Raw genomic sequence first — 17743 nt, 5'->3', positions numbered from 1 at the left:
TTTAAAAAATCGAGACTGAAAATCTGCTTTTTCCATTCCCTTTCATTATGAAATCATAGACCCATATCTTCCTTAACGTAACCTGCCAGTATTCATTCTTGTGGTTCCCTCTGATAAAACGGCGCATTAACTCTCAGTAGGTCGCAGGCAATTTGCATTCATTAAAAGAATCGCAACGAAAGACAGCCGGAATTCTTATTCATAAAATTTAATTTCTACAAAAATGTACAAATGGCTCAATTTACAGCAAAGAATACAATGACAACATCCGCAGGCTACAGGAGCAACAGAGCATGTTATGATACAAAAACTGCCCAAGCCTATCACTTTGACTGCTGTGGCCTTGATGGATATTGCACATGCTGTACACCTTCAACCCAGGCTCCCGAAAAGAAGCCAAACTTGCTGTCACCCCAAGTTGAAAACACAGTACAGACAGAATCATAAACAGTTTGAACTAAGAAAGCTTTAATATGTGACGTCAAAGCAAAGTATCCAAAGGAATGGATTTAGTCTAGAAGCTATCGCATTTTGCCAATGTCGAAAGGTGCACTTAAAAATAGTTTCCATTTTTGACCATCGTTTGCTTGAGCTTTATTATGCCACGTACTCAGATCCCCGGAACTGATTTCTTTTCTGAAGATGCTATTCTATGTCGGAATTGTTGGCCACATTAATACCAAGGTTGACAACCTGTAAACCGGGGTCCACTTTTTTAAAAAAAACCTGTCAGGAATACTATCTGATATGTTCCGTTTCCTAATAACTGGAATCCGATGTTTGAATGCTCTGTCGCTGTGCAGTGACTGATATCCCAATAGCACTCGTGTGCAAATACGATCCCATCTAGACAAGTTGCAGGGCTGAATGATGTAGGTATTTAATTTGGTCCGTTGTATTACCCAAGCAGGATAATATAATGATTGCCCACATTTTCAAAGATATCATCATCAGGACTATATTGTCTGTGGCTGCAAAAGGTTCTATGATGACATCAAATCAGGTATGGCAGTTTTACTTGGCGCTTGTAAAAAAAAAAAAACAGTGGTTCATTCCGCTTATAGTTCTGTACCATTTAAAACCTGCCAGTTAACAACATTTGCACTAACCGTCACTGAAGGGACAATCCAAGCATTTAGAACGGTGTTCGGAATTTGTTTTTAATAGACGATAAAATTCCTCCTAAAATAACCAGCATGTTTTATCTGATCTTTTAAGGCATCTGTCCCACATATTTCCGTTCTCAAGTGATTCCGTGAATTTGTTTCCATACCTTGGTTTCCAACGCTGTTAATTGTACAGAATTAAAGACTGTGAGCAGGTTTATCAACTGATGCATTTCGAGTGTTTTATAGTGTTAGCAATAGCTAGTTCACCATGCTATTTATAGCTCCTAATGTGCTTCTTGTGAACGTAAATGCAGACTTGGATCAGGCATGTGCAGCCATGTCATGTTGACAGAAAAACAATCATCTGTATTTCTAACCGCTGTTGTCAATGGCTCCGAATTGGATTCAGTTCACTTGGGGGGCACAGAAGTGCAGGACCCTCTCGGTCCATTGTATGTTTAAAAAAAATATTTAATGAAGAATCGCAATAGGAACCCTGCAGAAGCCGACGGGTCAGAGAAGCTCCAGCCAACTTCAGGCACTCAAGGTCATGTTGCGCAGGACCCACTGCTGCGATCGACTTCCGCTGCAGTCTCTCATGGTCGGAACCATTTTATCTTCCTCGGTTGGCTCATCCAGACACTGATTGCTGTTCACGTGTCGTAGTGTTAATCTCTGGGGGGAGGAGATGGGGCGGGGGGAGAGAAAGCAATGATCTGAGAAATCAGTTTGGAAAGTACATCTGCTTTTTAAATAACACCCAGAACACCTGAAACCGCAAAACAGCTGCGTTATTCTATCTTAGTTCAATGACACTAGGGCTCATGGGCAATGAAACATATGCACCAATAATTCTTCGCACCATTTGGGTTCGTGTTCAAAAACACCACCTTTCTATTTCCTTTCAAGCCCTGAAGTCATGTTCTCTACTGCCAATTTTTTTTAAAAAAGTTAGCACATTTAGAACAGGACTTATATTTTTTAAGCCATGCAAGATCCATTGGAATCCCAGTGCCCTTCAACATATCAAACGGAAATGCTAATGTTTATTTCAGAAGAGAACAGTAATGCGTGCACTTATGGCTAGCAAACCCAGCGAGTATCATTTATTAGGTATGACAGTCCCTCGTTTTGGCTTTGAAATGCGATCTATTTTTATACCATTTTAGAAAGTTCGGCGTGTTTACGTGGAATTGCAATCTGCATCACTCTTGCCAATCATCAATATCACTCAAAACATTTCCTTAATGCTGACTCTGTTAAAAGAGACTCAGAAAAAAGAGTTTCAAAGTTACAGTGGAATGGCATGTATTCTATTTACCCTCGATCATATTAATGCCACATCCACAGTGCATGGATTATTAAAACATTGACCCAGTGTAATGAAAGACATAATGTTATTTATAATAATAATACAATGACAGTGGATTGTGCTGTGTTAATAGCTGAATTAATAACATGCAACNTTTTTAGAAGAACATAGTGATTAGAAATGATTACATTTTTCCTTGGGGGAATATATACATACACGTATTGACATACACAACCCTGTCCGACTGAGTTACATATTCATTCATGCCTTGGTTCCCCCACAGAATGACATATTCAGCAATCTAACATTATATAAAATCCCCAGTGAGGCAGTACATCACACACTGCGTGGCAAAAGGCTCCATGCTGTCCCTCTGCATTACTTTTTGGACAATGGACGAAAACTACGTTATTTGATATCAGTTAAAAAAAAATTCTCTGGAGCTTAATAACCAAAAATGAAAAAAGGTTGCACAGAGTGCATTAATTAACCCTTTAATCGATTAGCTTCAAGCGACTTAGTAAATCAATGCACCATCACTAGCAATTATTATTTTTCCAATGCACCACAGCGGTTTGCCACATCATTGCTGCTTATGTCATCTCCGCTAGCTCTCAGGAAATTTTCAGACCGGTACTCTTGTTTCATGTCTCCAACCTTGATTTACGTAAGAGTTTTTTTTTACATACAGCACAACTTTTCCATTTTATGTCAGAACACTGCAGCTTAAGATGGATTATACCATAAAGCTTCAGGTTTCTCCTCAGTTCGAAGGAAAGCCATTAAGTGTCAATAGTCCTCTGAGAACACAACACTGCTCAACAGAACAGGATTATAATCAATTCAATTAGCGAGGGGACATTTTCACAAACTAAAATGTGCTTTGCACCATCATTAACATCTGAACAATGTTTTAGCAGAAATGTATTCACAGCAAAGAAGATATATTCTAGATTTCCATGATATTTCTCAATTGACAATATATATACAATGTATATATTGCAATATTTTTCTTAATATGCAGCAGGATGATGATCATTTTGCAGATCTTCTGCAACATGAAGCACATTTGTTCTACATATTCAAAACAAGATTCAATCTTGAAACAATCTAGTCCATAATTAAAATGTTTACGAGGAAACCTAGGCATTAGTGATTTGCTTACTTAAACAACAATCTATTTAATTCAGTAGATTTTAAAAAAAACTAGATGTTGTTTCCTCTTACTGGTTACATTAATTCTTTGTTCCCATCTAACTCGTTTGTGGGAACCCTAAATAATTACACCCTATCCGGCAATTTGTTCAATTTAAGCAAATCAAAACGAACAAGAAATTGCTAAATGAAACAAAATAGGTTCCTCTTTATTAGGTCATTATCATACAGTCATTACGCCCATGAATGAGATATGAAATTCAAGCAAGTATTTGCCAATGATAATGACCGTGCTGTACAATTTGTACAATTCCAGCTCAAAATAAAAATATACAGTATATACAAGTGCAAAAATAAATATGGAAATTGCCTTGTGATAAAAAAAAGGGGGTTATAAGTAAAACTTTACACTCTCTCCTAGGAGCTCCCCCCTCTCTGTTGGGTCCCAGTTCAGGGGTGAGTTAGTCCAGTCTACATTTGATCTCAGCATCCTTCAAAAGGAAATAATAATAGGGTCACTGAATCCACGACTGTTTGTGGGACGCTGCTGTGCACAACTGACTGATGCATTTTGTCCACAAAATATACAGTCAATTCGCTTTACAGTATATTCTGTGAGGCGCTTTGAGGCGTCTCAACGACGCAAAAAGGCGCTATATCAAATGCAAGGATTATGATTATTATTATGATAACTATTATTAAGAAACCCTTTCTCAGAGCAGGCAAGTATTACAAGGGTATAAGATGCACATGGTTAATATCACTGGTTAAGATCTGCGGTGCTCATCCTTTGTACATCGATTTATCTCTTCATAGTTTTTGAAGTTCAATAAAATGAGTCATGTATATATTAAAAAAAATCGAGGAAAAGGGGTAGGGGATACTGGGGACAGAAGGCAAGTGGGGGTCTCCTTGAGATTTACAAAGAGAAAAATGTCCCCTTGGGACATCAGCAGTGATTAACAGCAATCGTGCAGGAAAAGTCACTTACAATTCAATCACCTTCAAAGAAAACTTTTCATTCCTTATCTATGATTGATGGACTGATCTAAAATAAAAAGCATTTGGTTTCATTCAAACTACTTTGGCCAGCTTATCAAGGCAGACCTCAATCAATCCAGTGAGCTCAAACAATCTCATACTTGAGAGTCCTTTAAATAATAATAATCCTTGCATTTGATAAGATGCCTTATCACATCATTGAGACATCTCAAAGCGCTTCACAGAATATACTGTAAAGTGAATTGACAGTATACTTTGTGGGCGAAACCATTTTTCTCGTGGGTTAAATTTGTCTTTGCTTGCTTTGTTCTGTTTTTTTCTTTCCTGTCTGAGAAGACAGTTTTAAAGCATTTAGCGATGGGCAGGAGATAAAATGATACCCACAAAACAATTGGCTCAGGGATTTTTTTCCTATCCTTTCATTCCCCGTGTCCACTGCCACTTAGTGTTTTTCGAAATAACTATTTTAATATTTTGTCTGCACCATTCTGCCATGGCCCAGCGATTGTGATAGAGAAAACACAAAGCACATTTGCAGAATAAAACTAGAAAATACTCCGTGAAGCAATAGCAAAGCCCAAGTCTCCCTTGTGAACACTGCTGTGCGTTTACTCAGAAATCAACACACGGACAAATTGTGAGCCCGGATATTGAACTGAGACTCCAATAAATTGTTGTTGTCCTGATTTAAATATCTCCTCAAAGTGTTCAGCAAATTATACTGACCGGGTGACATTTTGAACACAAGGGTTGGTAAGGTCTACAACCTTCTATATTAAAATGCACACACACAGCACAAAGCAATTTCAGCCCATCTTATCTCCCGCTCCTTTAAGTTTTTTTTCCACCTTTGGATTATAGAAATTGCTCTGTTTTGGGGACTCGGTTCTAGTTGAACTGATTACATTTTCCCTGGAGGGGGAAAAAAATATTATTTCTGAAAAAAGAGCCAATGCACTTTCTTTACAAATTCGAACACCTGCCATGCTTTTTCTCCTCCCAGAAGGAAACATATGCGCTGTTGACTGCTGATTTAAGTGCTATTTTTCTTTTTTTGTAGTTTATTCTCTCCCACTTTTCCTCCAGCACTTTGGCCCTCAAAGATTTTACTAGATAACTTGCCCTGTTGTTTAATAATCCTTTGATATAGCGCTTTATCACATCTCAAGGGGTTTCACAGATTTATTGAAGCTACAACTCACGTACTTGTCTGTACTTGCAGTTCCATTAATATCCTGCTTTCTCTTACAATACCCATTCCTCTTCGAATTTGTAAAACGTTGGTGACATTAACTTTGGTGGTGGTTTAAGGCAGATTTTGTGAGCAATTTTCAGCCAGTGTCACACAGCAGTCTCCTTTTGTGAATCACAAGTCTGTAGCGTGTTCCTTCCCCCATAAAATCCAAAGATTATCACAATACAGGGCTCGTTCCTCATGAATACATGTACTAATCGACTACACAACACAATTTGGCAAAGAGTGATGATTAGCTACTGACCTCTATTGTGTATGTTAAAGAAAATAATCAGTCGAGCTGTAAAAAATGTTCCTGAACACTTCTTGTCGAGTGTAGTTTCTTAGGATCCACATTTGCAAAGTGCTGCCTGTACAGCTCTCCACAGTAGGATCAGACTTGCCATTATCCTGCTTTCTAACTGAGAGGCATGACTGGCTGTTTATGTGAACAAATGTGAGTTTCTGCATGACAAAACAAATGAAGAGAAAAAACAAAACAAAACAGGAAAATGTACATCATGAGAAGCAAAATGATAAAGCATTTACAGTGGAAAGTGACTGATGTGGATTTTTTTGGGTTAATAACCTAAAGCTAGCGGCCTAATTTTTGTACAAAGCATAATTCTTACTCTTTTGAGTTACAGCGTCGGTGTATCAATTAAAAACAGTGAGCTGAACAGCCACCTTTCAGTTTTGAACCTTGCAAGCCCTAATGAGTAGTGTGGTCTTAGCTGGACAAGCAGCGGGGAAGCTTGCCAGACAGCGATATCAATGGCAAGCTATGCAGTTTTAGCTGGTTAGACTCCAACGCACACTCTGGGTTCCCCAAGTCTTAGCTCTTACCAATCTGCGCCCAATACTTGGAATCTGGAATTAGCTAAGCAGGGGGCGTCCCTCCAGGGAGAGAGAGGGAGAGAGAGAGAGGGTGTATTCCATTCCAGCAATCTCTCTCTGGGATTTCCATGTGAAGGTGGGATGCATGGAATTCTCAGCTGGGTTTGGATAATTTTAAGCCACGGTGATGGTTTACCTATGTGCCAGACACCCGGCAGACCCTAGAAACGTTTATAATTCTATGAACTTCACAGCAATGGAAAAACTGATCTGGGCCACTCTGATCCCTGTCTTGTCCGTATGTTATATGTTCTATTACAGTCTCACTAGTCAATCCAATCCTCCTTTGGATTTGGCCCTTGGTGAGATACAAGTTGTTGTCTATATTATGCATACAACAGATGAAGGATTAATTATAACAATTATTGTGATTATAAACGTACATTTAGACATAGCAGACAATGACGGAATCTAAAATTGTTTTGCTATAAAGTCATGTAAATTCACCACCAAAGTAATCTAATTACTACAACTAAACACAATGATGGAACGGCGGTGAGATGAGGAATAAAAAAAAGTTTATTGTAGACTAAATATGATTTATTATTCGATGAAACATGATTTCATAATTTGTATTTGTCAATTATGTAAATCATGCAATCTACTTTTGTTTTGTGGTTATCGTTATCTATCCTGAATTTTAAAAAATGAATATTAATATGTTACTTAATGTGTCAATGTTCATTTTCTATAACTTTTCTCTGCACTGGTGGTGCAAACCAAATTAATTCTAAAGTAATTGAGACACAGAGATTAATATTAATTTACCCAACAGGAAATATTTACCATTTTATAAGTAAACCACACAAAACATTCCAACAAGTCAATTTGAATAGCATCTTTCTTCATTAAATTGGAAAGCAAGTGTGAAAGCGTGTAATAAAGTATTCAGTGCACCAGCAGTGAGCTACAGAGTTAAAGTTACCTTGGAACATTTAATAAAATCTCCAGATAATGGGGTGAGTTTACAACTAACTTACCTGAAAATTATATTCCCATTTGCCTGCATTCTATGAGTGAAAAAGCATAAACACTCAATTTCAGGTGTCAACATTTTTACTTTCAATATTCCAAGACTGCTAACTCTACAACTGATAAACTATAACTTATCTTGAGAAGGAATCAGCATAGCTGTCTTATTATTTGAATTATGCTTACCATAATAATACATTGCTGTATACTTCCAACATTTCACAATAACAATAATCCTCGCATTTGATATAGCGCCTTATCACATCGTTGAGACGTCTCAAAGCGCTTCACAGAATATACTGTAAAGTGGAATGATTATGTATTTTGTGGGCGAAATGCAGCAGCCAATTGCGCACAGCAGCGTCCCACAAACAGTCGTGGATTGAGTGACCGCATTTTTTTGAAGGGATTATTACCCCTGGTCTACCAATCGACTAAGAACTGGGTTCCTACTCACTGCTAGGTAAACAGAGATGTGTGTGTGGAGTAAGGAACCTTGCCTAAGATTTTTCCCTGACCGGGAATCGAAGCCGGGTTCTCTCGACGGGTTTGATTCCCTGGCAGGGCGAAACCTTGTCAAGATTACAGTGATCTGCCATGAATATTGTACCCTAAATGCACAAGACAGATCAGTTGTGCAGCTTCTTTGTCAGACATTCGTAGCAAGTGATAAACCACCGATGATTCATAAAATAACTAAAAATGAAACCAGCTCAAATTATCAATCAAATGTTTTCGGGCGTCAATGTCTGTACGTAAAAAGATTGAAACCGCGTGTTAAGAATAACGCCACACTAGTTTGCTGCTTCTTCACCAAAATAGAATCCATAGATTCACAGCAGCTATACAAGTCCTTGTGTTGTGACTGAGATGTCTGAGTGCTGAGTGGGTTAGAGTCTCACATTCTGCAAGTCTTTTATTTCAAACTCAAAGTGCTATTGAAATAATAGTTTGTGAAGATAAAAGCTGGATTTTGGGTAGTTTTCAGCTGCCTTAAGGCAGTTAACAACTGGTTGGTTGACATAGCAATGTATTACTGTGATATTGGCAGGTGCTCACATAGTCCATGCTCAAACCAATGTCTCTTTAATATGAAGTAGGGCTTTGGAACTCCATTTGCTGTTTGTAACTGTACTTTGTGTATAGACACCAAACTCTGCTGGGAATGTAGTTTAGTTGCTATTCATGCCTTGTACTCATTTTATATAATAATTATTATGAGGGAGTAATAATCCCATCAAGAATAAATAAATACATTTAAAAAAATAATAATTTGGTCATTCAATCCACCACTGCTTGTGGGACACTGCTGTGCGCGATTGGCCGTCGTGTTTCTCCCACCAAATATACAGTGGATTCTCTTCACAGTGCATTCTGAGAAGCACGTTGAGACTCAACCATGTGATAAGCGCTATATCAAAGTCAGGGATTATTATTATCTTGGGAGGAGGAGATTTGTTTTTGCCTTTATCTGAAGAGCTCTGGTTAACAGAGAATGTTTTTCCTCTGTGCTTGCATTGTACACAAAGAAAACTGTGTATGTGTCTACATATATACATGAATAATCTAGATTTTTGCATTTGTCCTTTTGTCCTGTTACGTTATCTGTTTACTTTACTTTATCTCCTGCAGTGAATACTGTTTACAATGCTACATAGTTTATTAGATAATATTTTCTAATTACATTTTGGTTTATCTCTTCCAATTTAGCAGTTTAATCAACAGACTTGTACTAAACAAATAAATTCCACATTATAAGGCCATAATTTCCTTTTCACGGTAGCATCAATAAAATTAAACCATTCTAAATAATTCACTAGCTACCACTGGATTATAAATAGAGGATGCACATCAGGGATTAATGTTTTACAAGATAGAAACTGAGAGGTATGACACAAGTACGGTAAATGTTACTTTGACTACGACACAAGGGGTTTATTATTTGGAAAACTCTCTCGCTATTCTCCAGGATGTACTCAATCTATACAACACACATTACAAGTTTAAAGGAAAATTGGGATAGGTTAATCTAGCTTCAAATTTTAGTTTGACCCCCCCCCCCCCCCCCTTCCCCTGGTACTGATTTAGCAAACAGCTCTAGAGTGACGCTTTTGATAATAATATTAATCATAATTATTCCTTGCATTTAATATAGCACCTTACCACGTCAACGAGACGTCTCAAAGCGCTTCACGGAATACACTTTAAAGTGGATTGCCTGTATATTTTGTGGGCGAAACGCAGCAGCCAATTGCGCACAGCAGCGTCCCACAAACAGTCGCGGATTGAGTGACCCAATTTTTGGAGGGGGTGGACATAACATAAGGCAGAAGTGAAATCGGTGTGAAAACAACACACACACACAATGTTGTCCCGGCAGCACTATGTCATTTGCTGGAGCACTGTACAGCCCATGTCACTGTGACTATACAAGGGTAGTCTCTGGGATCTGTGCTGTGGAACGGAGGGAAATTGCACGGCTCAATCCGACCGGCAGTGTGTCAAACCCGGCCAGTATCACGTCAATTAAAACTACCGTAAATCGGGAAAATAACTTGCGTGCTGCCAGTGTGGCGGCAAGCAGCGTCACAGAAAGCCCAATACCAAATGGACTCAGTGAGTAAAAAAAAAACAATAGAAAAGCGTTTTCTGTCGAAAATCAGTGGTTGGACTGTTCCCACTTTAAATTGCCGCATCCATCCAGACACTCGGGGTGTCAGAAAGCACCGAATGAACTGAAAACTGCTTGGAGCATCCACGCAGCCAGAGAGGTTTCAGTTTCCACGGCAACCTCCTGCACCGATCCTTCTCTGTTGCACTCTAACGTTTGAGATAATTCCCCCCACCCCCCCCCCCCCCCCCGCCCCACCTCCCCACCACCAATCTGAGGGCCTGGTGTACATTTGTGGGCGTATTTCTTTGTGCTCATCGAGGCACTGGATATCAGTACAGAAGATGTTTCAGAGTACTCCCATGTCAGGTACGGCATGAGATATCTGAAGGGTAAAATTCTCTTCCCTTAGCTGCAACCATGTGCCTTAACATTAACCTGAGCTCGTTGCTGCACACAGTGTGACACCTCCTGTTCCCGCACCGGTTATCCTCTTGCCCTGACACAGTCATTGCCAATTAGTGAGGAAATATGTTCAAATGATGCCACGTCTCACACCCACAAAGTATCTCGTCAACGCGAGGCTCAATTCCAGACCATCCCCTTGCATTTGATACAGCAACTTATCACATCTTCGAGACGTCTCAACGCGCTTCACAGATGATACTGTAAAGTGAATTGACTGCGGATTTCGTGGGCGAAACACAGCAGCCAATCGCGCACAGCAGCGTCCCACAAAAAGTCGTGGATTGAGTGACCAAATTATCATTAGAATATTTTTTTAAACATAGAAAGAAGTACACGTTCAAGGTGGCTTCCTTGAGAGTCCCTCGCATGAACAAGAATTATTAAGCTGGTGCCTCAAAGCTCTGAAACACAAGCGAGCAACTAAACATGCAGCAATATCCTTAGTTTGTCATCCTCAAACTAGAGTGGGGCCAAATATTATTTGTTTAATTAACCCTCTTTTTAGAAGCAAAAGCTCTGAGTTCCGTGGATGGAGATGAAATACAGTAATTGCAAAATTACAGATGTGTCCGTATTGCACTGACACTTAACATTGACGCCATTATGACAGTATGTTTACAGACCAGTTTTTCTGTTTGCAATTAAAACTGTACCTACATCACAGGGTATTTTGTTAGAAAATAAACCAAATACTTGTCCGGGACGGAACAATTTATTGTGCAGTCTTTTATCTGAACTGCTATATAAGGTTACATTTTGTATAACATTTGTCATCTGATTTAATGAAAACAGGAAAACCAAACCAAGTAAGATTTCAGCAAAGCAAGTGCGAAATGAACATTTATTTGCCCACTAATATTTATCTGGTAATAAAGTGAACATCACAATGGTTTACGTGCTTAACTGGCTCCATCCGGTGGTAGAATATAATATTGTTACTAAACTGACTTCCAAATACTGTATAATACTGCAATATACCTCTAAAAAGTTGTAAATAGTTCAAGCAACAATAATAACTCATTTGTTGTAAGGTTTTTTTTAGGGTTTCTTTAAACGCATTGCTAACGTAGCTTCTCTGGTAGCTTAAGAGTCTAAAGGTCATCGTAAGGCAGTAAAGCCACATGTTTGGTGTGTTTCAAATGGTCATAGGACACATAGGCGAGGGACTGGACTGGATAGGTTCATGCTCTGGATCACTATTTGGTGATGTGTCTGTTGAAGTTAACATGTAAAGCATTGTGATGTTCATTGTAGATGGTTGGATTCCAGCAGCACCACCACCAACACCCACTCTGGGATCCCCAAGCCTTGGCTCTTGCCAACCTGCCCCTAATACTTTCTGGAATTAGGTAAGCAGGATGTGTCCCTCCAGGGAGGGAGAGAGCGAGAGAGAGCGAGAGAGCGCTTTCCATTCCAACAATCCAACAAGTGGGATGCATGGAATTCTCAATTTGGTTTGGATACTCTTAAGCACGGTGATGGGTTTCCACGTGTGTCAGGACACCAGGCTGACCAAAAAATACTATTGAAGCTTACTTTACAAACTCATCCACGAAAATGAATTTGTTTGGGGGGCGGGGCGGGGGGGAATCTATAATTTGCAAATAGTGTAGTTTCGAACCAGATGGTGCAGTAAACGCTTATATATTTACAGAACTTGATAAAAACACGTACAGTTCTTCAAAGGAAGAGAGTTGCAAACTCCTCTCAGCTTCATGTAGAAATAACTAGCTTTATCTGCCAAAGTCAGGTTTGTACTTTGACCCTTATACATGCATTCTTAAGGCAGAAAACCAAACTGAAATTCTCTCGCTCTCCAAATATATATATAATATATAAAATATATGTAAATATTATATATATGTGTGTGTGCGTCAGTCTACATTATGGGGCAATCATATGGATATCTAGAAGAAAATGGATGAAACGGCATCATTTTAACAGAGAAATAGATGTTAATGCGAGTGGGCTGTATAATGTTTAGAGTGCTTGTGTTAATAAATAGTTTGAACCTTTAAACACCTTATTCTCTCTACACACCAGCTCAATAGATCATTTTCAAGATTAAAAAGATATGATGTTGTAACACAGTACTTGCGAATTATAAGAAAGAAACTGTCTAAATGTATACCAGAAATACAGTGGGATGTATAGATATTGTAAGAACACTGAAATCTCCAATTGTATTTTCCTAATGTATCATGGACGTGATAAAACATCACTCTTAACATGTTATACATCATATATGATTAATTAAAATAATATAGTGTACCTGTACATCGTATTCCCACAGCTGGTTCCCCCTCATGTGATGACACTTTAACATCACCACTGGACCATTCAGCCTCGACACATCCAGGCACAGATCATCTGTTCTGATCTCTTTATCTGCTGTGTATGAGAATACCTGAAGAGGAATACAAATCACACATATATTACGTACAGCAATTCCACTTCACACTTAGAGAAAGCCCTCTGCTTTTGGGGCCAGTGGACCCTCTTATCCAACAACAACAACAAATTACATTTACATAGCACCTTCCATGTCAGGAGGACATCCGAAGGCGAAGGCGCTGGACAATCAGGGATTTGGACCTGAGCTGAGGGTTGGGATCAGGAGGGCAGGGGTAGAAGGGTGACCGATAAACAGTGTTTATTTGTAGCTAACTAGACTTAACGGTGGAGGAAAAAAACAACTCATTCTTAATGCACTAAAAAGATAATAAAAAAATACAAGCAAGTTGAAACAAAACCTTTCAATCCTACAAGTGCCTTGACAGTGTCATTTGAAATGATCAGTTCTTCCATTTCCTCTGGACTGATAGTGAACTTAATGGATGTTTAGAGGCTGATAAAATGTTCCCCTCAATTTCTCCTGCACTTGGCCCAGACTATAAATTTGAAATTGACGCACGAGAGGTGTAAAACTAAAGTACATTTTAGTGATATTGCTCCATAACATGAACTCGGCAAGTCTCTGCCTCCGAGCTCCCATAAGATACGCGTAATAACTGCATGCATGTGGCAAACGGTCATCTTCCATTTTATTTCAAACTAAAAATTTGCATAACACATAACAATGGCACAAGGGGAGAGAAGGGTAAGGTGCCGGGTAAGCTCAACAGCTTCTTGGAAAGACATTTAACTACATGTTATGCAGTGACCTTGAGTCAGACATCACGCTGCCCTTATAGCTTGTTCATTTTTCTTGCCGTCTAGAAGATGTCAAAAAAAAAATCACACATATCCAACATGGAGCTTCAGATAACCGTGTCAACTTGAACGATTTGGATATGCAAAGAAAATAGTGAAGGGTTGGAATCGCACAGGTGGGCAGGGTCAATCACCTGTAACAGCAGCGGGCTTTGGTGAGCGAAGTTAATGCATCTCCACATGACTCGATCAATCTCTAAGCAGTGAGTAAGGGAAATAGGAGACCAGAGCTTTCATCAGTGTCAGCCTGTGCCACGTACACAAAGCCGCTTGTGAAAGGCAACAGTTTGATTTTATTTTCGCTCTGTTATTCAGGGATGCGCTGGAAAGCTTCAAATAAATACAGGATTTGATGTAACCCATTGAAGTGTCCACTTGTTGAACAAGTGTAATAATCCTCAAGTTTAGTGTTTTGTGAAATTAGGTTCATGGTTTACAATTGTAAAACTGAGATTAAGAACTGAATTCATCTGGTTAAATGAATGATAAAATGGACTATATATTCCACAGCATAATATTGTTGTCTTTGCTGCACTTTTTTTTTGAAATCTTGGCAGCATATCATACCACTCGCTCACTGAACCAGTGAGTAAGTACTGAAATTGACATGGGTATGGTAATAGGATTGCTTTACAATTGATTTCCCTCGGAAACATGTTGCAAAGCAGAAGATTCCAACGCCAGAATCGGAATTAAAAAAATCAAAAATAAAAAAAAACGTTTCATGCAAGAGACTACAACCTACTGAAGGTCTTTTTCACGTCCCATAAATGCAGTGGTGAATGCCTTTGCTAGTTGTAGCATTATTATTTATCTGACAAGGTTTAAAGCTTGGAATAATTACCTTGCTGCTAACAAATCATAATATGGATTGCTCCCAGCAGCAGTTTTTCCTTATGTTTGCTCTTTTTTTTTAACAAAATGTGCGTTCGACTGTACACAGTGCTGATAGATCAGGCATTTTCACATTAAAAGCTTCCACCGCCTTATCTTGCAATTATTAAAATGTTCAACATTAGACACAATATAGTGAGAAAACTGGATGTTTCCAAATCACTAGTTCCCCGCTGAAGCTAAGATTGAACAATTATTCAATGGAAGCTGCAGCACTAACAACAACAATAAATTACACTTGTATAGCTCTGCTCATGTCGGAAAGACGTCCCAGGGCACTGGACAATCAGGGGTTTTGGACCCAAATGGGGAGTTGGGGTCAGAAGTGGTGGAGGGTAAAGGGGGTGGGGGTGGGAGGGAGTTAAAATGCTTGGCAATTTTAACATATGCAGTGTGCTTAGAATGTAAAAATCAATTCTATCATTCCCTACAGGCGCCTGACTCAAATGCGTGTATAATCATGTTGATCTTGGCCGACATTTCAATTAGCCAAGAGAACTCAAATTGTTCTTTAATTTACCTTTCTTAATGGATTCAAATATCCTAATCACGACTGTGGGGCAAAAGTTTAATGTCGTGCTATTTTATGCTGAGAGACGACAATGTTTTCAAGATACGGCAAATAAACTGTACAATTACAATCGATCACATTGCCATTAAGATTCAATTGTAGGTCTAAGTTCAATGCTAATTGGATCATTGAAGATCAAACATTTTACTGCTTGTTTTCATCCATCAAATAAGGGGAACTCCCACTCAGCAGTGCAGTCTTCAAAACACAGCACTGTTTCAGACAAATTCTGTTCTCTTTGACTACATAGTGTCAAGACTCCTAAAAGGTTTTCATCTTCAGTGAAAAAGTGCGTTGAATGAGCAAAATGAATGTAGGATATTCAGCCCATTAAGTCCATTCCTCCATCGGTATTCGTATGTCCAGATCCCTTTGGATATTACAGTATCAGTCGCCCTTACTCTGAATTAAGTGCTCTCTTGAACCCTACCCTGGGCTGTCTGGGTCCTATCTCTCAGACGATATCTGGTCAATTATAATGAAGCCATGGAGTCGTGGTTGGGACATCAAAGCACTATTGATGCTGTGCCTATGCACTAGGTGTAGGAAGTGCCGCTGATATCACTTGCTTGCATTTGATTCAGCACTTTATCAAACTGAAGCGTCTTCCCAGAATTTTCTATAAAATGTGGTGACTGTGTATCTTTGTTTTAAGTCAGTCGGATGTGCGATAGATGAGCCTTAAGGGTATCCAAACCAAACAGAGAGTTCCGCATATGTTAGGCCACCAACTCAAGGCAATCAATCACAGTTGGCGATAGACAAGGGATGGGGACCCCAGATGTGAAAACACAGCATGCATTTGAACTTTCCTTTTTGTGGTAATTTGTGCTGTAAATCTGTAGATGGCACTATTGTCATATAAAGTTTACAGCAGACAAGCTGAGCAACAAATAACGTCCAATATGTCACAACAGCATCATCTAATCAACTACAAGTTACACGATTCCTCCCTCTCCGATACTACCTTTATCTTTCATGGCTTCCTATTGAAAGCAGTTTGATGGTTTGGCCAACTCTACGCAATTGGAAATGGCAGTTACAGTTCACAAAAGTTTAAGTATTTTTTACAACAACAAATTACATCACATTTGTACAGCGCCTTTCACGTCGGGAGGACGTCCCAAAGCACTGGACAGTCGAGGATGTGGACCCGAGCTAGGGGTTGGGATAAGGAGGGGTGGAGGGTAGGGGTAGGAGGGTGACTGAAGGCGCGGTCGAAGAGGACTGTCTTGAAACAAGCCATGAAGGGGGCAAGCGAGGGAGCGAGGCGAAGGGACTGCGGGATGGAATTCCAAAGGGTGGGGGCAGAAAATTATGGGTGGAGAAAGGGAAGTAACACAAATTAATACAAACTATTTGGGATTTGACAAAATGTCGGAATCTGGGCCGTTGGTAAAACCATTGTCTGGAGACGTCTCAATGACATGATAAGGCGCTATATCAAACACAAGATTTATTATTATTATTAGTAAGCCGTGATCACGTGATGCTGTACCTGATTTCCACCCATGCCGTGGCAGTTGAATATGCCGACCTTTTCATTCTCTTTCCGTCCCATGTTATCCAGACACTGGTTTGTTTCAACGTTTCTAATCTGCACACAAGCAGGAAGGAGGGTTGGTTATAAAAGATGATCGGAACAGTTCTGAGTGTAAGCCTAAACCCTTTCCTATCTCTTGTACCCTCCGATCAGGGAGGATAGGAAGAAAAAACCACAGGTGTTGACTAACGCACAGAAGAGAGTACGTTAAGTGGACTGTAAATGCCTCTGAAAAACACTGCTGTTCATTTACGAAATGCTCTTCTTCTTAAATGTAGAATTCACTTGACCTACTCTCACAGCCTCCAGATTACAGTATGTTTCCTGCACATTATAACACCGGCCACACTTCATTAATGATTTGGGAGCATCTTTTACTGGTGCGATCTTGCACCCAATGTAAATCTTCAATCACACGGGAGTTTGGCAAGGTTATAGTTCACAACCTGCATCCAGATTGATGTGAGATGTAAGGTGCACTGTAACTCGGGCATTAGTCACACTTCATTTCAATTAATCAGACAAGGAATTGCTTGACTGGGATTTCACACCTGTCAGTGGGCAACACAATATGTGATGAATTACATTAGTTTTATAATTGACAGCAAATAAAGGATATCAGGATGCAATTACTTGCTCATACTCACGGGTTTTCTTACACCTAAATTAAATTGTAATACAAACCTTTCCCGTTAAATGGCTTAAAGATCGGAGGGTACAAGAGATAAAAAAGGGTTTAGGCTTACGCTTAGAACTGGAACG

The 17743-nt window shown here is 39.3% G+C and overlaps 1 protein-coding gene across 5 annotated transcripts in view; it reads right to left on the bottom strand.

Moving 5' to 3' along the window:
* Positions 1-202: 202 nt before the first annotated feature.
* Positions 203-17743, bottom strand: part of galnt13 (UDP-N-acetyl-alpha-D-galactosamine:polypeptide N-acetylgalactosaminyltransferase 13) — a 118567-nt gene continuing 101026 nt past the window's right edge. For 2 of the 5 annotated variants that reach the window (XM_042336499.1, XM_007889922.2), the window contains exons 10-14: positions 16937-17035; positions 13033-13167; positions 7690-7719; positions 6078-6277; positions 1727-1784 (exon numbers count right to left, since the gene is read on the bottom strand). In XM_042336499.1, coding sequence (XP_042192433.1) covers positions 6092-6277; positions 7690-7719; positions 13033-13167; positions 16937-17035 — 450 coding nt within the window. In that variant the 3' untranslated portion in view covers positions 1727-1784; positions 6078-6091. Of the gene's footprint in view, positions 1785-6077; positions 6278-7689; positions 7720-13032; positions 13168-16936; positions 17036-17743 lie in introns of all 5 variants that reach the window. The other 3 variants (XM_007889924.2, XM_007889923.2, XM_007889925.2) reach the window with 3 other exon arrangements.

This window comes from Callorhinchus milii, unplaced genomic scaffold (assembly GCF_018977255.1).
Source record: "Callorhinchus milii isolate IMCB2004 unplaced genomic scaffold, IMCB_Cmil_1.0 Scaffold6, whole genome shotgun sequence".
Taxonomy (NCBI): domain Eukaryota; kingdom Metazoa; phylum Chordata; class Chondrichthyes; order Chimaeriformes; family Callorhinchidae; genus Callorhinchus; species Callorhinchus milii.
The sequence above is the reverse complement of the archived record's forward strand: the minus strand, read 5'-3'. Positions and strand labels throughout refer to the sequence as shown.